The sequence below is a fragment of the Lactuca sativa genome, chromosome 4, assembly GCF_002870075.4.
Source record: "Lactuca sativa cultivar Salinas chromosome 4, Lsat_Salinas_v11, whole genome shotgun sequence".
NCBI lineage: Eukaryota > Viridiplantae > Streptophyta > Magnoliopsida > Asterales > Asteraceae > Lactuca > Lactuca sativa.
Window position 1 is genome coordinate 271985477 of NC_056626.2, and position 27714 is coordinate 272013190.

Below are 27714 nucleotides of genomic sequence, written 5' to 3' on the forward strand. Positions count from 1 at the left end.
TAAAGTTTCATTTAGGAAGAGTATTTTAGTAACATATTATATAATTTTGAATTTAGATAAGTTTTTTAATATTATATTAGGTTGATTTTAATTAAAAAATGAATTTGAATATATATGTAACTAATATATTTTTAGAATGACATATACGTAATTCTAAAATTTATAATGATATTGATGTAATATTTAAAATTTAGAAGGATATGGATTAAATTTTTTCTTAAAATAAAGTAATTAAATTAAATTAAAAACCGAAAAAGAAAATAAAAAAAATGGAGTGTTATCAGTGTTACCAGCCCTATCAAATGCTAAAATTAGATATTAAATGCACCAAAATGAGGTGTCAATCAAAAAGCTGACGTGGCAAGGTGTAATGAGTGTTACCACTCCCTCCCTTAACCTAAAGGTGTTATTTCTTGTAGCGTTGGAGTGTTGTTACTTTTCTTCACAAGAGAGAGAAAAAACCTTTTCTTTATCTCTCTCTTCTTTTCACTCTCTTTCTTTTCCCCACTTACTAACAACTCAACACCATTTCCTTTGTTACTTACAAGAGGCTTGAATCCATACATACTAGGTGTTAGACCCGTATATAACACGGGTTTATTAAAAATAAAAATTTAATATCAATATTTAAACATTAAATATTTTATAAATTAATACTTTTACATAATATAATGTAATATTTTGGAACATTTATAAAAGAAATCAAATATTCTTTAGAGCATTTATTAGATTTTATTATCAAATTAATAGAATGATTCTCTTCCCTTATATGAAATTTTAATTTAAAAAAATGGAAATTCCTAAAAATGACAAGTGGAAAATAATAATTATAAAACTCCCACAAAATTACAAATGGCAAAACTCTTAAGAATTTGACAAGTGATAAAAAAAACCTTCATTTATTAGAGAGGATTACATAGGTCTCACGAGAAATGCTTGCTCTCTCATAAAGCTACTCGCTATATAAATTGAATCATGAATCCCAACCCAAAAGTGGCTGCATCCTATCCATAAACGGATACAACTCCATCTCACGGGCTATTCTTCCATTGACACAACGACCCACCGCTACGCATAAATGCAAATTTATTCATTTACCAATCCCCTTGGACATATATATTTGCAACCACCGTCAACGACATGGTCATGAAATTATCAAAGCCAGTCTCATCAAACCAACATGGGGAACTTGATGAGAGAATTAGGGTTGTGGGTTGTAGCCGCGTCCTTGTTATGGTTAACAGCGAAAGGTTACTCACAAGTTGACCGACAAGTTCCTTGTTTCTTCATCTTTGGCGACTCTTTGGTTGACAACGGAAACAATAATCGGCTTGTCACGCTTGCTAGAGCCAACTATCGACCTTATGGCATCGATTTCCCTCTGGGTGCCAGTGGCCGGTTCACAAATGGCAGAACCTTCGTTGATGCGTTGGGTAAGTATGTGTGTCATTCCCAGCTGTGATATTCTACTACAGCCTATAGGATTTGTGGTTGTGTATAAATTAGTTTGTTGTTTTAAAAAGAAGTAATATGCATGCATGGCACATTGACTACATTCTTAATTAAGATGTATTCAAAATCATGATATTAAAAGAGATGGCTTTGTTGCAGCTCAACTTCTTGGATTTCGAACAAACATCCCGCCCTATGCAAGAACTCGTGGTCGTGCAATACTTGATGGACTGAATTTCGCATCTGGAGCTGCTGGTATCCGTGAAGAAACCGGAAATAATCTTGTAATTAATTAATTAAGCCACATTCTTAATTTTGCATTCACATTTTCCTTTTAATTTAGAAAACAAACGCTATACGCTTGAATAAACTTATGACCAAAGTTTGAAGTATATATACGTGAAAATATAATTATAGGGAGATCATATCTCAATGAACCAGCAAGTACGCAACTTTGGGAGTACAGTGCAACAGATGGGGCGTTACTTCAGGGGGGATGTTAATGCTGTTGGAAGTTACCTCGGCAAATGTATTTTCTACTCTGGAATGGGAAGTAATGACTATCTCAATAACTACTTCATGCATGATTTCTACAATACTGGATCGCAGTTCACCGCACAAGCTTATGCAGATGCACTCATTCATGATTATTCTGTTCAGCTTTCAGTAAGTATTTTCTGCCTGCTGTTTACAAAAATACCACTCCGATCCCATCATTACAAACTCAATTTACCGAGATTCCTATTGATTCTTTCACATACATTATTATTTCAGGGTTTAGGTTAAAATTTAATTTGTTGTGGTTAAATTGTTCTCAGGCTTTGTACAATTTGGGTGCACGCAAAGTGATAGTAACTGCTGTTGGGCAAGTTGGATGTATACCATATCAGCTAGCCAGGTATAATGGTACCAACAGCAGGTGCAATGAAGACATAAACAATGCTATCCTCTTATTTAATTCAGGCCTAAGAAAACTTGTAGATCGCTTCAATAAGGGTGAGCTTCAAGGTGCAAAGTTTGTGTTCTTGGATTCATATCAAGCCACTAAAGATCTTATACTCAATGCTCAATCATATGGTAATGGTACCCCTCCAGACATTCTACTCTTTTCCACAATTGATGATTAGAATCTGATTCCATGAGCAATATTGCCTTTAAAAAGATGACTAAACTTTTTTTTTTTTTTTTTAAATATTGTATATAATTTAGGATTCGATGTAGTTGATAAGGGATGTTGTGGAGTTGGAAGAAACAATGGGCAAGTGACATGTCTTCCTCTTCAACAAACTTGTAGGGACCGCTCAAAGTACATATTCTGGGATGCCTTTCATCCGACTGAAGCTGCAAATATCGTGACTGCAAAATTATCGTACTCATCAAAATCCTGCACTTATCCCATTAATATTCAACAACTGGCATCACTGTGATGATCATGAAAATTGATTTCTTAAAGAAGTTGAATGCATTAATCCAATGTTGGTCTTGTTCGAACATGTACTCCTATTTCCAGTTTGAAATTTTAAGTGTGATGACTTTTATCTAGTTATTTAAACAGAATCGTTTCCACTATTACAGCTATACCAAAAAAAACATGCATTTTGATGGTCAAAATACACTACAAAAAATAGAGACATACCGCTTCTCGCCGCCCAATTTGTGGCAGCTACTGGTTTTACCGGGGACATATTGCGGCTGTTAAGTTGGGGCTACTAATCCCTCCCTAAAGCCCTTTTATTGCCGGTGTTACTGTTGCCCGTACTACTCCGTGTCGCCGGTAATATCGATCATCGGTACTACTACTGATGTCACCGATACTACTGCCTGTCGTCGTTACTAGGTGGTCGGTAAAAGGTTTTTATTTATTTATTTAATTTTAAATATTTCTGCTAATCTATAAAAACTGTATTTAAATATATAAAAACAGTATAAAATTGCATAAATTCAGAATCCACGGTATCATATAAAAGACAATGAAGAGAGAAGAATCACAAAAATGATAACAAACTTTTATTAATCACAATATCAACAACCTTTACATAAGATCACTACACACATAAATTGTCTGTAATTGTTGCTTCTTAATCATCACAACCATTTAAGAGAAGCGTCACAACCCTTTATTGGTACAACTCTTGAAGAAATAACCACATCTATTAGTCGAGTATTTCCCTTGAAAACACATGGAATATATTGAACAATATATATAGGATACAATACAATAGAATGGGCCGAACCATACAAGGCCAAATACAAAGGTAAATGTATATCTACAATATACACTAATATGCCCCCACAGTTTGAGGGGGATGTTCGGGAATACTCAAAGTGGATCTAAAGTCAGAGAATTGAGGATAGGGCAGACCCTTAGTGAAAATATCAGTGTACTGGTAGCGAGACGGAACATGAAGTACACGAATATGGCCAATAGCAACTTTGTCCCAGACAAAAGATCAAGCTCGATGTGTTTTGTTCGTTGATGTTGAACTGGATTGGAAGTGTAACGCCGTAAATTTCAAAATAATTTTTCGTATAATATAAAAACATATTCATTTAATTTTCATAAAACATCAATGTTTAAAACTCCAATCCATGTCATACAAAGAATCCCAAGATCACATATCATAAAAATCCCATGTGTGTGTACTAATCAAGCCGACGCCTTCCCACGGTCATCACTAGTACCTGAAACAAATAACACCAACACTGTAAGCATAAAGCTTAGTGAGTTCCCCAAAATACCAAGCATAACACATATTAGCCACTCGAGGCTATAACTCTGTGGGTCCGTAGACCCTACTCTGTGAACCCTCTGGTTCTAACTCTGGGAACCTTCCGGTTCCAACTCTATAAACATGCACAACATAAATCACATAGAAATAATGCAGTACAACACATAACATACATATAGCATACAAATACTCTGTCACATAACTCTGATTACCTACTCAAGGTAAAGTATAGTGAGAAGACTCACCTCGCGTATCTCGATAATTCGCAAATCCCGAAAATCACTCGCGCTCGATCCTCCGAGCTATAATCCTCCTACAACACAATATTTCTCTAATTAACACTTTCACAACTAAGGTTGACTATCCCTATCAAGTCAACACTGGTCAACTCTGGTCAACGGTCAACAGTCAACTTTGACCGGACTCGGCGAGTGCACTAGAGCGACTCAGCGAGTCTATACATGTTCACTGACTCCCTAGAATCCTCCCTTGACACGTCGAGTGCTTCCCTGACTCGACGAGTTCCACCTGGCATGAATCACGGGGCCACCACGACTCAACTTGCCGAGTCTCAAGAACAACTTGCCGTGTTCAGGCTTGACTCAGCCCCCTAATGACTCTCCCTGACTCACTGGGTCAACCCCTAACCCGGCGAGTCCACTCGATGAACACTTTACGTGAAACCCCAACCCTACTCGCCGAGTCTCAAGAACAACTCGGCGAGTTCATGCCATGCACAAACTCTATTGACCTTTTGAGGCCGATCTGCTTTCCCAAACCATAGATCTAGCCTCCCCAAGCATGAATGTCACGTAAAGTTTGGAACTTGATGCTTGTATAACCCCCACAAGGCATCAAAAGATGATTTGGTCCCAAAAATGACCACCTAGGTCTAATAACTCCATAATAACCCAAAAAGCCCCAAGGGTTAAGGTCTCTGGACCTCTTTGAGTCCAGATCCAAGGCACAAACTCGAAGAGGGACCATTTGCTTCACATAATCACTCTTCAAAGGGATCATAAAACCCTAACTCTAAAGATCAACCCTAAAACTGAAGGAGATTCGAATCATTACCTCAAAATGAAGCCTCTGTACTCTGGATCTGCTAGAATCTCACCTCCTCCTTGCTCTTGCCACCTTCTTCTTGCTAAACAAGGAATACAAAGGCGCAAAAGTGACTTCTTCTCTCCTAAAACGAATTAGCTCTCTTAGGGTTCTCTCAAGGGACTGGTAGCCGCAATGGGAGGCTATAAGTGCCCTTAAATAGGCTCCAAACCCGGGGATTTAGGGTTTCATTAAACAACGTGGACTCGCCGAGTCCACTCCTTGGACTCGCCGAGTCCAGGCGCGAACCCGCGTCCAAACCGCGATCCTACTCGGCGAGTCTGAGCTCCAACTCGCCGAGTATCCTCACAAAATACCAAAAATATAAGAATGAATAATACCCGGGAATCCAGGCTGTTACAGGAAGACATATATATATATATATATATATATATATATATATATATATATATATATATATATATATATATATATATATATATATATATATATATATGGCGTTGATATTGTCACAATATACGAGGGTGGCAGACCGTAAGGGATGGTGAAGCTCTAAAAGAAGGTTGCGAAGCTAATATGTCTCAACTACAGCGTTGGCTACATGACGATACTCAACTTCAACACTTGACTGAGAGACTGTGTTGTCGTTTGGATGACCAAGAAATGAGGTTAGCCTCGAGAAAGACACAATAGCCAGATGTGGACCGTCGTGTGATAGGACATCCCCCCAGTCAACATCAGAGTAAGCAGTCATGGAAAAGACCGGGGAGGAATAGAGCTGAAGACCATAGTCGAGAGTGCCACATAAGTAACAAAGAATGCGCTTGAGAGCTTGAAGATGCTGATCTCGAGGGTCATGCATATACAAACATATCTGCTGAATGGCAAAGGAGATATCCGGTCTCGTAAAGGTAAAGTATTGTAATGCCTCCACAAGGCTACGATACATGGTGGGGCCAGCAACTGGTGATCCAGTGGCACGAATTTTGTCAGAGGAGTCAACTGGTGTGCGTGATGGATTACAATCAGACATATTGGCACGCTTCAGAAGGTCGGTTGCACACTGCTTATGTGAAAGAAACATACGCTTTGAAGAGCGAGTGACAGAGATCCTGAGAAAGTAATTTAGTGGGCCAAGATCAGTCATGGAAAACTCTAGTCCAAGTTTGGTGATGATGCTTTGAAGTAGTGTCGTAGTGGAGGCAGTGCGCACAATATCATCAACATATAAGAGAAGATAAGCAACATCATGTCCCTGTCTAAGTATGAATAAAGAACAGTCAGTTTTACTCTGTTGAAAACCGAGAGTGGTGGCATGTTGAGCAAAACGTTGAAACCATGCTCTGGGAGCCTGCTTGAGACCATGTAAGGATCGATGAAGGCGACATACATGATGAGGAGCATTAGGGTTGGCGAATCCAGGTGGTTGAAACATGTAAACTGTTTCTGTGAGGTGACCGTGTAGAAAGGCATTTTTCACATCTAACTGGTGAACAAGCCACTTTCTGGAAACTGCAATGCTGAGAATAGTATGGATCGTGACAGGTTTAACAACCGGACTAAAAGTTTCATCACAATCAATACCCGGTTCTTGGCTTTTACCGTTTGCAAGAGAAGAGCTTTGTACCTGCTAAAAGTGCCATCTGCATTGAATTTGTGTTTAAATAGCCACACAGAATGAACAATGTTAATCCTCGATGGACGAGGAACAAGAGACCACGTATTATTTTTAATAAGCGCACTACATTCATCATACATGGCATTTTCCCAATGTGGGTCTTGAAGAGCATGGATGTGATTTTTTGGAATAGATGAGAGTGTGTCTGTGTGATGGTTCAAACGATGAATAGGTTTAACGATACCCGATTGAGAAGGAGTTCGCATTGGATGGAGGGGTGCAGGAGCTGTCGAGGGTAGTGTAGTGGCGATTGTTGGCGTAGGTTGAGTTGCTGATAACGATGAGGGGGAGGTGTCAATAGCAGCAAAGGGGATGGGAGAGGGAGTTGGCGGTGCCGAAGAGGCAGTAGGTTGTTGAGGTTTGATATAGTTCAGGAGACGAGTGACAATGGTATTTGGTTCGATGTTGGAATCAAGGAAAAGGTATGAAGGAGGGTTATTTGATGTGACGAAAGCGCAAGGGAATGTTTGCTCATCAAAGGTAACACGACAGGAGAAAATAACCTTTTTGGTGTGAAGGTCAAAACATCGAAATCCCCGGTGATTTTCAAGATAGCCAAGGAAAATGCAAGGCAAGAATTTAGGAACAATCTTGTGAGAAGCATAAAGGTGGGGTAGCATAGGCAACCGAAAACACGAAGGTGATCAAACGAGGGTTTTTTGTTATATAGTTTGAAGTAGGGTGTTGAGTTGTTGATGCATTTTGAGGGGATTTGATTGATTAGATGAGATTCCATATGAAGTGCCTCAACCCAAAATATGGATAGAAGGTGAGCTTGAAACATTAAGGAGCGGATGAGATTGTTGGGATGTTTACCGTTTTGGTTGAAGTGATTGCGAAGGGTATTGTTGTCACCCCCCCCCCCCCCCCCCCACCGGAAGTGTTGAATTGAGTTTGGACATGAGCACGAAACTGTAAGAATTTGGAAATAGCATCACTTTTCTGTCTTAAAGTATAAACCCAAACATTATGAGAAAAACGGTCAAGAAAAATGATGTAATATTTTAGACCACTAAGACTAGCAATGGGAGATGTCCGAATATCAAAGTGAAGAATATCGAAAGGAGCACCAACAATTTTATTAGAGCTAAAAAATGGAAGAGAAATGTGTTTGCCTAATTGACAAGCATTGCAAAGAGAATGAGAAATAGTCTTATTACAAGAAATTAATTGACTAGAAATCATAAAATGAAACACTACATTGCCGGGGTGCCCAATCCTTTGGTGCAACATAGACGAACTTGGTGACAAAAAAACTCTAGGAAAATTCTTGAGGTGATGGAAAGGGTAGAGCTCTCTAGTGCTATCATATCGGATGAGGATTTGATTGGGTAACAGCCCGAATTCCCAGGTATCTCTAATGCTTTCAATTTTTGATGTTTTGTGAGGGGACTCGGCGAGTTGGAGCTCAGACTCGCCGAGTAGGATCGCGATTTGGGCGCGGGTTCGCGCTTGGACTCGGCGAGTCCAAGGCATGGACTCAGCGAATCCACGCTGTTTAATGAAACCCTAATTTCCGGGGTATGAGACCTATTTAAAGGGCCTTATGGCCGTCATTTGTGCTCAGCAATCCATAGAGAGAAACCCTAGAGTGCTTGAACGTTTTGAGAGAGAAAGGAAGCATTTCTTGACCTTTGTGTGTTGTTTAGCAAAGGAGAGGGAGGTTCTAGCCAAGAGGAAGCAAAGGAGGTTGCTATACTGTGGATTTGAAGCTTAGATCATCGATCTAGAGGTATGATTTCGGCTCATCTTCTGTTTTGTGAAGTATAATTGGATTTAGGGTTTCTTGTGGCCTTTGTTGGGTTGATTTGATGGCCAAATAGTCCCTTGCTAGTGATGAGGCTTTGGATCTGGATCCATAGAGGTCCAGAGAGCCTCATTCATCAAGCTTTATGAAGAACAATGGAGGTTATGACCTTGAGTTGTGGCATTTGTTGATAATTCTTCATATATGGTCATATAGAGGTTGTATGTACACCAAGATAGGGGCTTTACGTGGTGAATCAGTTTAGGAAGGCCAGATCTATGAATTGATGGAACAGATCTGACCCTAGAAGCGAGTTTGAGTAATTGCATGGCATGGACTCGCCGAGTCCGATGAGCAGACTCGGCGAGTAGCTTGAGGATTGCCCTTAGATCGGCCAGTGAGTGGTCCAGTCGAGTCATGGGTTGACTCCGTGAGTCAGGGCGAGTTAGGGAGGGTGGTCAAGTGGACTGAGTCGAGCTGGGACTCGCCGAGTTGTTCTTGGGACTCGGCGAGTTGAGTCGGGGTGGCCCCGCGATTCTGCCAGGTGGAACTCGTTGAGTCAGGGGGAGTACTCGATGTGTAAAAAAAGGAATCCTAGAGAGTTGGTGAAAGCGTTTAGACTCACCGAGTCGCATTAGTGCACTCGCCGAGTCCGGTCAAAGTTGACCGTTGACCGTTGACCAGAGTTGACCAGTGTTGACTTTTGAGGGATAGTCAACCTTAGTGTTAAAAGTGTTAATTAGACACATATGATGTTATAGGAGGATTATAGCTCGGAGGATCGAGCACGAGGGATTTCAGGATTTGTGAGTCATCGAGATACGCGAGGTGAGTCTTCTCACTATACTTTACCTTGAGTAGGTAATCAGAGTTATGTGTTAGTGTATGTATGTTATGTGTATGCCATGTGTTGTACTGCATGATGTCTATGTGATTTATGCTGTGCATGATTATAGAGTTGGAACCGGAAGGTTCCCAGAGTTAAAACCTGAGGGTTTACAGAGCTTGGATGCACGGACCCATAGAGTTATAGCCTCGAGTGGCTAAATTATATGTGATATGTTTGTGGTATTTTGGGGAACTCACTAAGCTTTGTGCTTACAGTGTTAGTGTTGTTGTATCAGGTGCTAGCGATGACCATGGGAAGGCGCCGGCTTGATCCGTACACACGCATGGGATTTTGTTATACTTGTGATCTTGGGATTTTGTATAATGTGAATTGAGATTTAAACTTGATGTTTTTATGAAAAGTTAATGGGAAATGTTTTTATAAATTGTGAAAAATTATTTTGAAATTCACGGTGTTACAAGTTGGTATCAGAGCCTTGGTTTGAGGGATTCGAGTACACCTTCGGGCGTATTTGAACTCAAACTGAGGATTTGAGAAGTATTTTCAAAAATAATAAAAGATTTTGAAAATGCAGAGCAGAGTTGTGTGTACGATCAGTCCGTGCCCGAACGGTGATTTCCCAAAATACCTTTATGTTATGTGATATTGATTCTGATATGATGTATTCGCATGCTAGAGTAGGCTAGGTATTCCTATTAGGACTAGAGTGACCTGATTTGTGATGCCTTAGCCTAGGAAGAGGTGAGCTGCTATGAGATGCTTGAGAGTGAGTAGGTAGCAGCAAGGGGCTTATGAGAGATATATTAGAGGGAGGTCTATGCATGATAGAGTACTTGGAATTGGGATCCGAAGAGGAGGATTTGGGGTGTATTCTAATACGGTCCGAACAGTAGTATTGGGCCCGTACTACTGAAAGCACTGGAGCGGTGTGCAGCCCAAGTAAGAATCTTTGGAATACCAAGAATCAAGGAGGAAAGAGTTGACGAATGTGAGTATGCTCGTGTGGATTCTAATTTATTGTATGTTGTATTTCAGAGGTAGATCATGGTGAGGACACGTTTGATGCCCGAGAGCAGTGGTACCAGTGAAGAGGAGATCCGACGGATCATCCAGGAGGAGGTGGCTGCGGCCATCAGGGCAGAGATACCGGAGATGTTTGGGTCTATAAAGACCACACTGATCGAGACATTTGATGAGCGTTATGCCGCTCTTTCTGAGGCTGCTGTTGCAATGGCTACCGCATCGATTGCTGCTGCGAGGCCGCAGGGTGGTGATGCATTGCTGTTTCGGGAGTTCAGCAACACCAAACCACCAGAGTTTGATGGGACTCAGGATCCGGTGGCAGCTATGAGATGGATATCTGATATTGAGGGGTGTTTCTTCACTTGCTCGTCTCCTGAGCATTTGAAGGTCAGGTTCGCACTGAACCAGCTTTGCTTGGGAGCGAAGGACTGGTGGAAATTTGTGACGGCGCATTATACGCCTGCTGAGCTTTCGGCGGTGACCTGGGAGAGGTTCACTACCATGTTTCGGGATGAGTACGTTCCCCAGGTGGAGAGGGAGCATTTGGCATAGGAGTTTCTGACCCTCAAGCAGGGTACTGAGTCAGTTACAGCGATCACGAGGATGTTCCATGAGAGGGTGATGTTCTGCCCTGAGCACGTGTCCACTGAGCAGGCACGTATGAGTCGCTACTTGAGCATTTTGAGGCGGGATATTCGGGAGTTCGCTGTGAACTCCTCGTACTGGACATTTGCTGAGCTTTAGGCAAATGCCCGGAAGAGGGAGATTGAGCTTGAGACTCAGGCCAGGGAGGAGGCGGAGTCTCAGGGGAGGGATCGGCGATCGGCATAGTCTCAGCCGGCAGCCAAGCGGGCCAAGCCCGCTGATCCCAAACCAGGGAGCCAGAAGGGCCGCACTTGCGGGAAGTGCGGCAAGGGTCATGACGGAGTTTGCCGAGCGGGATCTTGCTACAAATGTGGCAAGGAGGGGTATATGGCCAAGGATTGCCCCAAGGGGTTTGCAGTGTGCTTCCACTGCAATCAGACCGGACACCGGAAGGCGGAGTGTCCGCAGTTGCGTTGAGCATCTCAGGGATCTGCTCCTGATGCCATCAGAGCTACAGAGAGTCGGCCTGTGAAGGCCGAGGCGCCGAGAGCTCGAGGGAGAGCCTTCCAGTTGACCGCAGAGGAGGTCCGCGCTGCGCCCGATGTTGTGGCTGGTATGTTTTCTTTCATGTATTTATTTTGATGTTGAGATATTATGCTTATATTATGTTATGTGTAGGTACTCTCCTTGTGAGCTCTGTACCTGCTTTAGTGTTATTCGACTCGGGTGCGAGTCGGTCTTTTGTATCCTTGTCCTTTAGTCAGCATATTAGTGTTAGTCGTGAGGCGTTGAGTCGGCCTCTGAGTGTTTCCATATCTGACGAGAGAGTGATTTATGCCGTGTAGGTTCTCCGAGGATGCGTGTTAGAGATTTTCGGCGTTGAGTTTCCGATTGATCTGGTTCCTATTGAGATGGGTGATGTCTGTGTTATTGTGGGCATGGACTGGTTAAGCAGATTCGGTGCGGTTATCGACTGCGAGCGTCTGCTGGTGACCATACGAGACCCTAGTGGGGGAGTTCTTTCGGTATACGGAGAGGGTACACGTTCAGGATCAGTATTTTGTTCGGCCGCTAGGGCGAGGCAGTGTCTGCAGCAGGGCTGTAAGGGTTTTGTGGCGTATGTGATGGATACGCGGGTGATTTCCGAGAGGCCGAGTTCAGTTGAGGAGGTTCCGATAGTGCGCGAGTTCCCGGATGTATTTCCCGAGGAGTTGCCGGGTGTGCCTCCTGTGAGGCATGTGGAGTTCAGTATCGATTTGGTTCTGGGTGCCGCGCCTATCGCTAAGGTGCCTTATCGCCTTGCACCTCCAGAGATGCAAGAGTTATCCTCGCAGCTCCAGGAGTTTCTGGGGAAGGGATTTATTCGACCGAGCAGCTCGCCGTGGGGAGCACCTATTTTGTTCGTCAAGAAGAAGGATGGTTCACACCGGATGTGTATTGACTACCGGGAGTTGAACAAGCTGACGGTCAAGAACCGTTACCCGTTACGGAGGATCGACGATTTATTCGACCAGTTGCAGGGAGCATCTTGGTTCTCCAAGATTGATTTGAGGTCGGGATATCATCAGGTGAGAGTGCGGGATGAGGACGTCCAAAAGACAGCGTTCAGGACACGATATAGGCATTATGAGTTTGTGGTGATGCCTTTTGGGCTCACCAATGCCCCGGCTGTGTTCATGGATCTCATGAATAGGGTATGTAGGCCGATGTTGGATCGGTCGGTGATTGTATTTATCAATGACATTCTGGTGTATTCGAGATCTAGAGAACAACATGAGGAGCATTTGAGAGAGGTCCTTGGGGTTTTGAGATTGGAGAAGCTTTATGCAAAGTTCTCCAAGTGTGATTTCTGGTTGCGGGAGGTCCAGTTCCTAGGACATCTTGTTAATCAGGAAGGGATATTGGTCGACCCGGCCAAGGTTGAGGCGGTGATGTGTTGGGAGGTGCCAAAGTCACCCTCTAAGATCAGGAGTTTCCTTGGGTTGGCAGGGTATTATCGGAGATTGATCAAGGATTTCTCCAAGATCGCAGTGCCACTCACCAGATTGACCCGGAAGGGTGTTGCATTCTCATGGGGTCCCGAGCAGCAGACCTCCTTTGAGACACTTAGCCAAAGGTTGTGCGAAGCCCCGGTATTAGCTCTCCCGGAAGGGATGGAGGATTTTGTAGTATATTGTGATGCATCGATTTTGGGGCTGGGTGCGGTGTTGATGCAGAGAGGACATGTGATAGCATATGCATCGAGGCAGCTGAAGCCTCATGAGACGAGATATCCCACACATGATCTAGAGTTGGGGGCAGTAGTGTTCACCCTTAAGATTTGGCGTCACTACTTGTATGGGGTTCGATGTACGATATACACGGACCATAAGAGTTTGAGGTACTTGATGGATCAGCCCAACCTAAATATGCGTCAGAGGAGGTGGTTGGATGTGGTCAAGGATTATGATTGTGAGATCCTGTACCACCCAGGCAAGGATAATGTGGTAGCTGATGCGTTGAGCCGCAGGGCGGAGAGCACTCTACTGCGAGATGTATGTTTGAGATTGACCGTCATAGCTCCGGTACTGGATGCCATTCGTGGGGCACAAGCCGAGGCTATGCGACCGGAGATGCAGAAGAGGGAACGAGTTGTTGGTTTGGTTTCAGAGTTCGTTACGGATGGTCGAGGGCTTATGACTTTTCAGGGTCGGATTTGGGTACCGTTTGTGGGCGGTACGCGTACTACTTTGATGGAAGAGGCTCATCGGTCGAAATTTTCGATCCATCCGGGGGCTACGAAGATGTATTTGGATTTAAGGAAAGAGTATTGGTGGCCCTGTATGAAGAGGGACGTCGCATGGTTTGTTGAGAGGTGCTTGACCTGCCGCAGGGTTAAGGCCGAGCACCAGAGACCGCATGGCAAGTTGTAGCCATTGGAGGTTCCCGAGTGGAAGTGGGAACAGATCACCATGGATTTCATCACCAAATTGTCGAGGACTGCCAGAGGAGTTGATGCAATTTGGGTGATTGTGGACAGGTTGACGAAGAGCGCTCACTTCCTTGCCATCAGTGAGAGTTCTTCAGCGGAAAAGTTGGCAGAGATATATGTGAGGGAAGTGGTATCTCGGCATGGGGTGCCGATCTCGATTGTTTCGGACCATGATGTGCGTTTCACTTCCAGATTCTGGAAGAAATTTCATGAGGAGTTGGGTACTAGACTACATTTTAGTACCGCATATCATCCCCAAACAGACGGTCAGAGTGAGCGAACAATTCAGACGCTTGAGGACATGCTCCGTGCATGTGTGTTGGATTTTGGGGGTAGTTGGGATACGTATTTACCCTTGGCAGAGTTTTCTTACAACAACAGCCATCATTCGAGCATTGGTATGCCACCCTTTGAGCTGTTGTATGGGAGGAGGTGTCGGACCCCTATTTGTTGGGGAGAGGTTGGGCAGCGAGTAATGGGCAGTACAGAGATCGTGCTTCAGACGACAAAGCAGATTCAGTAGGTCAGACAGAGGTTATTGACCGCCCAGAGCCGACAGAAGAGTTATGCGGACAGACGTCGATCCGAGCTTGAGTTTCAGGTCGGCGATCTCGTTCTCCTGAAGGTCTCTCCTTGGAAAGGAGTGATTCGATTCAGGAAGAGGGGAAAATTGGGGCCCCGATATATTGGACCATTCCGTGTGATTGCGAGGGTAGGCCGGGTAGCCTATCGTTTGGATTTACCAGCAGAGTTGGGGCAGATTCACAACACTTTTCATGTGTCGCAGCTGAGAAAGTGCATAGCCAATGAGTCGGCAGTGGTTCCATTAGAGGATATTCAGGTGGATGCGAGCCTGAATTATGCCGAGAGGCCGGTGGCCATCAGAGATCGGAAGATCAAGGTTCTAAGGAACAAGGAGGTACCCTTGGTGTTGGTTCAGTGGCAACATCGGAAGGGATCATAGATGACCTGGGAGCCGGAGCGTGAGATGCGTGAGCAGCATCCGGAGCTATTTATAGAGCAAGACTTCGAGGGCGAAGTCTAGTTCTAGTGGGGGAGAGTTGTAACAGCCCGAATTCCCAGGTATCTTTTATGCTTTCAATTTTTGATGTTTGTGAGGGGACTCGGCGAGTTGGTGCTCAGACTCGCCGAGTAGGATCACGATTTGGGCGCGTGTTCGTGCCTGGACTCGGCAAGTCCACGCTGTTTAATGAAACCCTAATTTCCAGGGTATGAGACCTATTTAAAGGGCCTTATGGCCGTCATTTGTGCTCAGCAGTCCATAGAGAGAAACCCTAGAGTGCTTGAACATTTTGAGAGAGAAAGGAAGCATTTCTTGACCTTTGTGTGTTGTTTAGCAAAGGAGAGGGAGGTTCTAGCCAAGAGGAAGCAAAGGAGGTTGCTATACTGTGGATTTGAAGCTTAGATCATCGATCTAGAGGTATGATTTCGGCTCATTTCTGTTTTGTGCAGTACAATTGGATTTAGGGTTTCTTGTGGCCTTTGTTGGGTTGATTTGATGGCCAAATAGTCCCTTGCTAGTGATGAGGCTTTGGATCTGGATCCATAGAGGTCCAGAGAGCCTCATTCATCAAGCTTTATGAAGAATAATGGAGGTTATGACCTTGAGTTGTGGCATTTGTTCTTAATTCTTCATATATGGTCATATAGAGGTTGTATGTACACCAAGATAGGGGCTTTACGTGGTGAATCAGTTTAGGAAGGCCAGATCTATGAATTGATGGAACATATCTGACCTTAGAAGCGAGTTTGAGTGATTGCATGGCATGGACTCGCCGAGTCCGATGAGCAGACTCGGCGAGTAGCTTGAAGATTTCCCTTAGATCAGCCAGTGAGTGGTCCAGTCGAGTCATGGGTTGACTCCGTGAGTCAGGGCGAGTTAGGGAGGGTGGTCAAGTGGACTGAGTCGAGCTGGGACTCGCCGAGTTGTTCTTGGGACTCGGCGAGTTGAGTCGGGGTGGCCCCGCGATTCTGCCAGGTGGAACTCGTCGAGTCAGGGGGAGTACTCAACGTGTAAAAAGGGAATCCTAGAGAGTTGGTGAAAGCATTTAGACTCGCCGAGTCGCCTTAGTGCACTCACCGAGTCCGGTCAAAGTTGACCGTTGACCGTTGACCAGAGTTGACCAGTGTTGACTTTTGAGGGATAGTCAACCTTAGTGTTAAAAGTGTTAATTAGAGACATATGATGTTATAGGAGGATTATAGCTCGGAGGATCGAGCACGAGGGATTTCAGGATTTGTGAGTCATCGAGATACGCGAGGTGAGTCTTCTCACTATACTTTACCTTGAGTAGGTAATCAGAGTTATGTGTTAGTGTATGTATGTTATGTGTATGCCATGTGTTGTACTGCATGATGTCTATGTGATTTATGCTGTGCATGATTATAGAGTTGGAATCGGAAGGTTCTCAGAGTTAGAACCTGAGGGTTCACAGAGCTTGGGTGCACGGACCCATAGAGTTATAGCGTCGAGTGGCTAAATTATATGTGATATGTTTGTGGTATTTTGGGGAACTCACTAAGCTTTGTGCTTACAGTGTTAGTGTTGTTGTTTCAGGTGCTAGCGATGACCGTGGGAAGGCGCCGGCTTGATCCGTACACACGCATGGGATTTTGTTATACTTGTGATCTTGGGATTTTGTAGAATGTGAATTGAGATTTAAACTTGATGTTTTTATGAAAAGTTAATGGGAAATGTTTTTATAAATTGTGAAAAATTATTTTGAAATTCACGGTGTTACAGATTGGTTAGATGATCCTTCACATAAAAACCATTTTTGGCAAACTCAATTGAACAATTATTATCCCGAGTAAACTTTTGTACATAAATAAGGTTTTTAATAATATTTGGTCTGACAAGGACATGATTGAGGTGTATGGTGCGCGTAGGTGTACATAAAATGTCATGACCCTTGTTGGTGACAGGTATTGGAGACTTGTCGCCAACAAGAATTGATGAAAAAGATGCGAATTAAAGATAGTGCGTAAGTTACTCGTATTCGACGTGAGATGGTTGGTAGCGCCGGTATCCATAAACTACTTCGAGTTGGAAGGATCTTGTAAATTCATTTCCTGAAAAGCTTGTGGGAGGATGGTGGGCTTATCCGGGAAGTTATTTATGGGCCAAGTAGAAAAGGCAGCAGGTTGTTGGGCCTGATGTTGCTGTTGACAACTTGGTCCAGAAGAAGAGCCAACAGCCCATGGTGGATAGGGTTGTTGATGTGCTTTATGACCGAAGGCCCACATTTACTGCCAATTTAGGGCAGCCCAAGGAAAGGGATAATATGCGTTCAAGGATCCCCACGAAGAATTCCCACCAGAGTTGGAGCGACAATCTTGCTATCGCCCGACATTGCCACGACGACGATCATTTTGCTGCTGGTGGTCGAAGTGTTGTCGCCGGTCACCACTGCTGTTTTGCTGCTGGTCTCGGTCTCCAGGGCGAGGTTGATGTGACAACCCGATATTTCAACTCCTTGTAACGACCAAAATGGGTCAAGTATTGTAACCACTTCTGAATAATAATAATTTACTTTCATAATAAAATGTACAAATAAGTCCTATTTAATTTCCTTCTATGATTAAATGTCTTTGAACCATGATCGTACGTGAAAAGAACGCCCAAATCCGACTTCATATAGCGAAGTTATGATTTTCCAAGTTCGGCTTAGCAACAGACAGCTAAAAACTCGAATCGGAGATCGAGCGACTTTTGGCTGGAATGACCTAAACGAGAATCGAAGGTCTCGTCAATGGTATTCCAGCAGTAAAAAGTCTGGCAAAAACCGACATCAGATAAAGAAGTTATGAATTTTCTAAGAAATTCCTTAAACGCGATGGATTTTTAATAAATAATAATAAAATAATTTCGGAATTTGCCGACAGAGTCTAAACGAAAGTTGTAGAGCGTAGTCTCACCTACGCGAGGATATAAAGACCATCGAAAACGGAGTTCGTATGAAGAAGATATGAATTTTTGAAGTTTATTAAATAAATTAATTATTTATTTAAATCAAAATTCGGATATTATCCGAAGGGGAGTCAGCATCCTCCTCCGAGGTACGCGCTGCGTACCCCTGTACGCCCCGCGTAACCGAGGGGATTGGCCTCTGATCGTCCACGTCGCGCTATCCGAAGAAACCGACCCATCCGACCCGTCCGAAGCCCCGACCCGTCCGACCCGACGTCCCATCCGACCCGGCGTCCCATCCGACCCGCGTACCCAGCAACCCGTCCCATCCGAGCCGAGGCAGTCGAGGCTTCGGTCATGCATGACGTACGCGTACGCGCTGCGTACGGGCATACGCCCCGCGTACCGAGGCAGACCAGCCTTTCTATAAATAGGATGCGAGGGTTTCTAGAGAAAGGGTTCATTTCTCTTCTCTCTCTCTCAACATTTCCTCGTTTTTCGTGTCCGTTCAAACCCGAAGCTCTGGTCTTTTTGGCTCAAGTCCCGAAGGTCGATTTTGCTCCCAAGATTCCCGAGAATCCCGAGGAAAATCCATTTCCCGAGACGAAACTTTGCCCGGTTTTCCATCTTGCTATCTCCAAAACTTTCAAGTGAGATTCATACCCCTTAATCAACCGTTTTAATTATTCTAAATACTTTTATATGCTTTCAAGGGGGGATTACAAGTAAAACACACGGGTATTATCGTGTGTTACATAAAGAAATTCTTTTATATACTGTTATATATTCAAATCACATGCGATTTATAAACATTTAAAGGAACTTTTATATATATATATATATATATATATATATATATATATATATATATATATATATATATATATATATATATATATATATATATATATATATATATATATATATATATATATATATAACATATGTCACAATAGCATTTTACCTTTTAAAATATAATGTTGTTGTAATGCATGTATAAACTAAACTGTTCTTAGATTTTTCTTGTCTATCCTAGACTCTACACCAAAAATCTATACTTTCATAAACAAGTGATTCCTTTTCTCAATATTTCTAAACAAACAAGACACGCTTTTTGGAAACTATAATAGGTATAGTTTTACGAATAGATTTCTAACTCTTATGTACTAGAAACACATATTTCAAGAAGTTTACTTTCGTATACAAGAACAAACGTAACATTTTAACAAGTAGATCTGTTTTTATACCACGGAATTGTGAGACACTAACTTCATGTACGTTCGAGTACACATTTCAAGTCCTGTATTATATACCAGAATCCCTTGGAGGGGGAGCGTGGTGTTTGTGTATAGATCTATACGGGCTTGACAAACCCGCGCCCTGACTATTAGCTGCAGTCCACCGTTTGGGGTGACAAACGTCATAACATTCCAACGCCTGAAGAACGTTGTGTATAGGCATTCAGAGTCAATAGTATGGTTATAAAACTCACAAGGGGTATTAAAATGCATTGATTTACAAGGTTTTCAAACTCATTGGTTATTTTACATTTTCATACATTTTGGAAACAAACATTGGTCTTGAGTGAAGGCTACTTTTATACTAGTAGAAAATATAGGATTTTCTAACCATAAACAAACAAAGATAAAACATTTCATTTCATTCAAACATTGTCACTTAAATACTTATGAAATTCACCAGCTTAAATGCTGATCTACTCTTTCAAAATTACTTGTATGTCCCAGGAAATCAGTAATTTCAGGTATTCATTTCGCTTTTGATGAAGGGATGCTGCGGCGCCAGTTTAATCTCGTATTTTGACATCATATTGTAATTGAGTTTTGAACATGTAACTTTTGACAAATGTAAACTTTCAATTATATATATGATGGTTGTATTGCTTTCTTTACTATGTATTCATTTGTTACGCTACCACATGAAGTCATCCGCCCCCGAACGTTTCTGCCGTTCAGGTTTGGGGGTGTGACAGATTGGTATCAGAGCAATGTTTATAGTGAACTAAGTATATCGAACCACATAAGATATACAAACTATAAATGCTTAAGGGACTAATACTCTCTGACAAAACAAATTTTCTTTTTACACTTAAGCAGCATTTCGTTCAACTTAAATTGATAATTCATTTAAGTACAATTACATGCATACCACAAACTATTTTCATGTTATACAACTATACAAGTATTTAGACAAGTTGACACTACGATTGAGACTCGATATATGTAATCAGATTTTGGACAAATATAGCGTGATCAACTATATTTGCCCAAGATTGGACCAACGTATATCGAGGAATGATCGTAGTAAGCAACAAGTCAAAACTTACCAAACCATTACAAGAATCAAACACAAGAACTTAAATACTATAGGAGTATTTGCTATCTAAACTAGTTAAACTTACATGTTTTACATATTCCGACTTTATTCAATTCTTATAATACCATTTCTCGTACAGTCAAATGGCTGGATTTCACCACCCTGGCGATCCCTACTTTCCCAACCAAGGCAACGGAGGATGGATCGAAGATGATCCCGAAGAGGACGAGGAACCCATAGAAGTGGGTGATGACTCCGGTACCGACTCAGAGCCGGAAGTTATCGATCCACCACCCATTCAGCCTCCCGTCTTCGTAAGGAACTTTCAAGGACCAACTCCCGTCTGGGGAAGTCACCTCCACCATTGGAGCCAACAGCAAAACCTACGCCCTCCCTACGGCATGTGCCAGGACTTCTATGATGTCCGCGGCGGAGGTTCGGTTGATCGAGCACTCCCGGTAATGGTGGGAAAGTTAGCCAATCAGTCCTATCAGTCTGGAGTACAAGCTAGTCGACTCCGGGATATCAACGTAGAAGTGCAGGTTCACACTTCTGACATCCGTAGGCTGGACAAGATGCAAGACAATGCTCAATTCCAAACTGAAGCGTTTCAAGCACAAATGATTGCAGCCCTCGCCGAACTAAGGGAACAACAAGCCGCTTTCGATAGGCGTCTAATGGAGGCAAAGCAATCTGATACGGAGTCAAGCTCCAAGCGCAACCTTCGACGCAAGTAGTGCTTGTCTAGGACTCAAATTTTGTTATAGCTTAGGACCTCGGCTAAAAGTCTTTAAATTTCTCGAACTTTGTAATCGGAGACCCTTATAGGGGTCAAATTTTCATGATCATTGTAACAACTTTTATATTAATATAAGTGGCACTATTACTACTATGTTGAGTATTTCGTTCGAACCTTGAATGGTCTTTGTGAACCCAAATATTTGTTTCATACCTTCAGTCTTACAAATAACTTTCATTCTTCTATTTTAAGACTCATACTATCATCTGTTGTTGAACTATAGCGATTTAGTTCATGAGACACATACATTTTCCATTCTATGAAATTCTTATCCTTGTCTTTTCAATCTATAGTTAAAGGATGCCTCCGCGTAGGAATCCGAGGCGAAACAACGGTGAGGAAGCACCTATACCACCACCTCCACCACCCCAATTTGATGCTGTAATGTTTCAAGTAGCAGTCACCGCAGCGGTGGCAGCTGCCATGTCACAGATCAATAACTCAAGTGCTAATGGCTCGGGATCTGGCACACACCCATCCAACCATGGCGAGAGTCATGGACCACCTCGAGAATGCACCTATAAGGACTTCACTAATGCCAAGCCCCAGATGTTTTATGGTACTGGTGGTGTGATGGCCCTGAGGCAGTGGATTGAAAGGACGGAGGCAGTCTTTGAAATCTGCTCCTGCCCCGAGCACAGCTAGGTCAAATTTGCAACTTTCACCCTTCTCGATAAAGCTTTAACTTGGTGGAATGGCCACGTTAAAGTACTTACCCTAATCGTGGCGAACTCCATAAGCTGGGAGAGCTTGAAGGCCATGATGATGAGAGAATACTGCCCACGGGGAGAAATTCAAAAGCTTGAACACGAGCTATGGACTTTGGGAATGGTGGGTACCGACATCGCTACTTATACCAATAGATTTTGCGAACTGGCAATCCTTTGTCCAGATATGATTGCTCCCGAGAGCAAGAAGATAGAAAGGTACATCTGGGGACTGACGCCCCAAATGCGATCAAGCGTGTTAGCTTCTAAACCTGACACCTTTGAAAGTGCTAAGGAACTAGCACAATCTCTGATCGACTACGGAGGTCATCAGAACTCAACCACTCCTGCACCAGCACCACAGAAAGCAAACAACAACTACAACAACAACAACAACAACAACAACTACAACAACAACAACAACAACAACAATGGCAGGAAGAGAGCATGGATTAAAGGGAAGGGTGGGTCTTCCCAAGAATCCGCGAAGAAACAACTGGTGTCAGTAAATGCTGCCATTGTACCTACTACAACCCCTATAAATACCTACCCAACAAAGCCTTATATAGGCAACCTCCCAAAATGCACCAAATGCAATTACCACCACCATGGACCTTGTCGAGCTATGCAGTGCGCCAACTGCAGGCAGAAAGGGCACACAACCCGTTTCTGCAAGGAACCAGCAAAGCCGATCACTCAAGTTCCCGGTGCGGGTGTAAGGCAGGCTTGCTACGGTTGTGGCGAGGTAGGCCACTACCAGAGAAACTGTCCTAAGGCAGCAGGCACCGGAGGTGTGAGACGAGTTTTGGCAATAGGCCACGACGAAGCTGTAGCTGACCCAACTATAGTTGCTGGTACGTTCCTTCTCGATAATTCATACGCATGCATATTATTCGATAGTGGAGCGGAGAGAAGCTTCGTGAGTCAAAACTTTATTCGTTTACTTAAACCTAAACCTAGCAAGTTAGAAAATTCATTCATTGTAGAGATGGCCAATGGAAAAACCGAAAACACAAATTGCATATACATGGGTTGTACGTTAACATTAGACGGCCATTCTTTCCCAATCAATCTCATGCCGGTTCAAATTAAAAGTTTCGACGTCATAGTCGGCATGGATTGGTTGAGCCTTCTTCGCGCCAACATCATGTGCTTTGAGAAAGCAGTCCGTCTTAACCTCCCAAACAACGAAACATTAGTCATCTACGGCGACAAATCTAGTGCAAACCTTCGCATCATTTCGTGCATCCAAGCTCGAAAGTGCTTGCGGAAGGATTGTCGAGCATTCCTAGCGCACATCGTCGATACAAGTCAAGAACTGAAGGACATCAAGAGCATCTCGGTAGTACGCAACTTTCCCGATATCTTTCCAGAAGAACTGCCAGGATTACCACCGCAACGCCAAGTCGAGTTCAGAATCGACTTAATTCCAGGAGCTACCCCAGTAGCGAAGTCGCCTTATCGTCTTGCACCAGCAGAGATGCAGGAACTTTCCAGTCAACTTAATGAACTCCTTCACAAAGGATTCATAAGACCAAGTTTCTCACCTTGGGGAGCACCGGTCTTGTTTGTAAAGAAGAAAGACGGATCGTTCCATATGTGCATCGACTACAGAGAGCTGAACAAACTTACTGTCAAGAACCGCTATCCTCTACCCCGTATCGACGACCTATTCGATCAACTTCAAGGGGCGAACTACTTCTCCAAAATAGACCTACGATCCGGATATCACCAATTACGAGTTCTAGAGGGGGACATTCCAAAGACAGCTTTCCGAACTCGTTATGGACACTACGAATTCGTGGTGATGCCGTTCGGATTAACCAATGCACCAGCAGTATTTATGGACCTAATGAATAGGGTATGCCGCCCTTACTTGGATCAGTTCGTCATCGTCTTTATCGATGATATACTTATCTACTCTCGAAGTGAGGAAGAGCATAGTCAACACCTACGAAAAGTCCTAGAAACACTGCGAACGGAGAAACTCTATGCGAAGTTCTCTAAATGCGAATTTTGGATTCGAAGAGTCGAATTTTTAGGTCACGTTGTTAGCGAGAAAGGTATACACGTGGATCCCTCCAAAATTAAGGCTATTGAGAACTGGTCGGCACCAAAGACACCTACAGAAATACGTCAATTTCTAGGTCTAGCTGGCTACTATCGTAGATTCATAAATAACTTTTCGAGCATTGCGAAACCTCTTACTTCATTAACCCAGAAAGGTGTGGCTTTTGACTGGGAAGCGAAACAAGAGAAGGCATTCCAGACACTAAAGCAGGCCTTGTGCACCGCACCGATACTATCCCTCCCCGAAGGGATAGAAGACTTCGTAGTGTATTGTGATGCTTCAAATCAAGGACTTGGTTGTGTTCTTATGCAGAGAGGGAAGGTTATCGCTTATGCCTCCCGACAGCTTAAGACACACGAAGTGAACTATACGACACACGATCTCGAGTTAGGAGCAGTGGTATTTGCTCTGAAGATCTGGAGGCACTACTTATACGGAACAAAGAGTACTATTTTCACCGATCACAAGAGCCTTCAACACATTTTTGATCAGAAGGAACTCAACATGCGCCAACGACGATGGGTCGAATTACTAAATGACTACGAATGCGAAATTCGTTATCATCCTGGCAAGGCCAACGTAGTAGCCGACGCCCTCAGTCGAAAGGAATACACTGGTCGGAGGGTCAAATCTCTGACCATGACTATCCATTCCCACTTATCCACACAAATTAAGGAAGCACAAATGGAAGCTTTGCAACCTGAAAATGTGGCGGGTGAATCCCTGCGAGGAATGGAGAAGAATTTAGAAGTCAAGGGTGGCGGAGCCTACTATCTCATGGACCGAATCTGGACCCCAAAACATGGTGGTTTCAGAAACGTAGTCATGACCGAGGCTCACAACTCAAGATATTCCGTTCACCCGGGTTCAGATAAAATGTATCTGGATCTTAAGAAACTGTACTGGTGGCCTAACATGAAAGCAGAAATTGCTACCTTCGTGAGTAAATGTCTTACTTGCGCTAAGGTTAAGGTCGAGTATCAGAAACCGTCAGGACTACTACAACAACCAGAGATACCGGAATGGAAATGGGAGCGGATTACTATGGACTTCATAACCAAGTTACCCAAGACGACAAGTGGACTCGATACCATATGGGTCATTGTCGACAGATTGACCAAATCCGCACATTTCCTACCCATCAAGGGGACTGACAAAATGGAGAAGCTTACAAGAACTTACTTAAGGGAAGTAGTACGACTGCATGGTGTTCCGATACCCATTATCTCCGATCGAGATAGTAGATTCACTTCAAGATTCTGGCAGTCACTACAAAGTTCCCTGGGAACTAGGCTAGACATGAGTACAGCCTACCACCCACAGACAGACGGACAAAGTGAGAGAACAATACAAACTTTAGAAGACATGCAGAGAGCCTGTGTGATTGACTTTGGAAAGGCATGGGATATTCATTTACCCCTTGTCGAATTTTCATACAACAATAGTTATCATACAAGCATAAAGGCTGCTCCGTTTGAAGCCCTCTATGGTCGAAAGTGCAGATCCCCTCTGTGCTGGACTGAAGTTGGCGATACCCAGTTAGCTAGAGGAAGAGTTCCTAAAAGCACTCTCACAGGTCCGGAGATCATACGTGAAACAACAGAGAAAATCGTTCAGATTCGTGAACGATTGAAAGCCTCAAGAGACCGACAGAAAAGCAACGCTGACCAAAGGAGGAAACCTTTGGAATTCCAAGTAGGAGACCACGTCTTATTAAAGGTCTCACCGTGGAAGGGTTTAATACGATTTGGAAAGCGGGGGAAACTAAATCCAAGATACATAGGGCCTTTCGAGATTCTTGCCAGAATCGGCCCAGTGGCTTACAAGCTTAACCTACCGCGCGAACTTAGTAACATCCATCCAACCTTCCACGTCTCAAACTTGAAAAAGTGCCTGTCCGACGAGACTCTTGTTATTCCACTCGACGAGATCGAGATCAACGAGAGCCTCAACTTTGTGGAAGAACCAGTACAAATCATGGACCGAGAGGTCAAACAAACAAAACAAAGTCGCATACCCATCGTGAAGGTTCGCTGGAACGCCAAGCGGGGACCCGAATTCACATGGGAACGCGAGGATCAGATGAAACAAAAGTACCCTCATCTCTTTCATGCTCACTAGTATCTTTACTACTTTAAATTTCGGGACGAAATTCTCTCTAACGGGGGGATGATGTGACAACCCGATATTTCAACTCCTTGTAACGACCAAAATGGGTCAAGTATTGTAACCACTTCTGAATAATAATAATTTACTTTCATAATAAAATGTACAAATAAGTCCTATTTAATTTCCTTCTATGATTAAATGTCTTTGAACCATGATCGTACGTGAAAAGAACGCCCAAATCCGACTTCATATAGCGAAGTTATGATTTTCCAAGTTCGGCTTAGCAACAGACAGCTAAAAACTCGAATCGGAGATCGAGCGACTTTTGGCTGGAATGACCTAAACGAGAATCGAAGGTCTCGTCAATGGTATTCCAGCAGTAAAAATTCTGGCAAAAACCGACATCAGATAAAGAAGTTATGAATTTTCTAAGAAATTCCTTAAACGCGATGGATTTTTAATAAATAATAATAAAATAATTTCGGAATTTGCCGACGGAGTCTAAACGAAAGTTGTAGAGCATAGTCTCACCTACGCGAGGATATAAAGACCATCGAAAACGGAGTTCGTATGAAGAAGATATGAATTTTTGAAGTTTATTAAATAAATTAATTATTTATTTAAATCAAAATTCGGATATTATCCGAAGGGGAGTCAGCATCCTCGTCCGAGGTACGCGCTGCGTACCCCTGTACGCCCCGCGTAACCGAGGGGATTGGCCTCTGATCGTCCACGTCGCGCTATCCGAAGAAACCGACCCATCCGACCCGTCCGAAGCCCCGACCCGTCCGACCCGACGTCCCATCCGACCCGTGTACCCAGCAACCCGTCCCATCCGAACCGAGGCAGTCGAGGCTTCGGTCATGCATGACGTACGCGTACGCGCTGCGTACGGGCGTACGCCCCGCGTACCGAGGCAGACCAGCCTTTCTATAAATAGGATGCGAGGGTTTCCAGAGAAAGGGTTCATTTCTCTTCTCTCTCTCTCAACATTTCCTCGTTTTCTGTGTCCGTTCAAACCCGAAGCTCTGGTCTTTTTGGCTCAAGTCCCGAAGGTCGATTTTGCTCCCGAGATTCCCGAGAATCCCGAGGAAAATCCGTTTCCCGAGACGAAACTTTGCCCGGTTTTCCATCTCGCTATCTCCAAAACTTTCAAGTGAGATTCATACCCCTTAATCAACCGTTTTAATTATTCTAAATACTTTTATATGCTTTCAAGGGGGGGATTACAAGTAAAACACACGGGTATTATCGTGTGTTACATAAAGAAATTCTTTTATATACTGTTATATATTCAAATCACATGCGATTTATAAACATTTAAAGGAACTTTTATATATATATAACATATGTCACAATAGCATTTTACCTTTTAAAATATAATGTTGTTGTAATGCATGTATAAACTAAACTGTTCTTAGATTTTTCTTGTCTATCCTAGACTCTACACCAAAAATCTATACTTTCATAAACAAGTGATTCCTTTTCTCAATATTTCTAAACAAACAAGACACGCTTTTTGGAAACTATAATAGGTATAGTTTTACGAATAGATTTCTAACTCTTATGTACTAGAAACACATATTTCAAGAAGTTTACTTTCGTATACAAGAACAAACGTAACATTTTAACAAGTAGATCTGTTTTTATACCACGGAATTGT

At 43.1% G+C, this 27714-nt stretch overlaps 1 protein-coding gene across 1 annotated transcript; it reads left to right on the plus strand.

The window, feature by feature from the left end:
- Positions 1-1141: 1141 nt before the first annotated feature.
- LOC111907744 (GDSL esterase/lipase At1g33811) lies at positions 1142-2998 on the plus strand. The gene is made up of 5 exons (XM_023903550.3): positions 1142-1433; positions 1612-1736; positions 1870-2118; positions 2271-2529; positions 2662-2998. Exons 1-5 carry the CDS (start codon positions 1181-1183, stop codon positions 2877-2879), a joined length of 1104 nt encoding a protein of 367 aa, XP_023759318.1. The 5' UTR covers positions 1142-1180; the 3' UTR covers positions 2880-2998.
- Positions 2999-27714: the final 24716 nt, after the last annotated feature.

Excerpts from the sequence above, each read along its gene's own strand:
- LOC111907744 (XM_023903550.3), top strand. The coding sequence starts at position 1,181 with ATGGGGAACTTGATGAGAGAATTAGGGTTGTGGGTTGTAGCCGCGTCC. Across the intron at positions 1,434-1,611 it reads AACCTTCGTTGATGCGTTGG|CTCAACTTCTTGGATTTCGA; the intron begins GTAAGTATGTGT and ends GCTTTGTTGCAG. Across the intron at positions 1,737-1,869 it reads AAGAAACCGGAAATAATCTT|GGAGATCATATCTCAATGAA; the intron begins GTAATTAATTAA and ends ATATAATTATAG.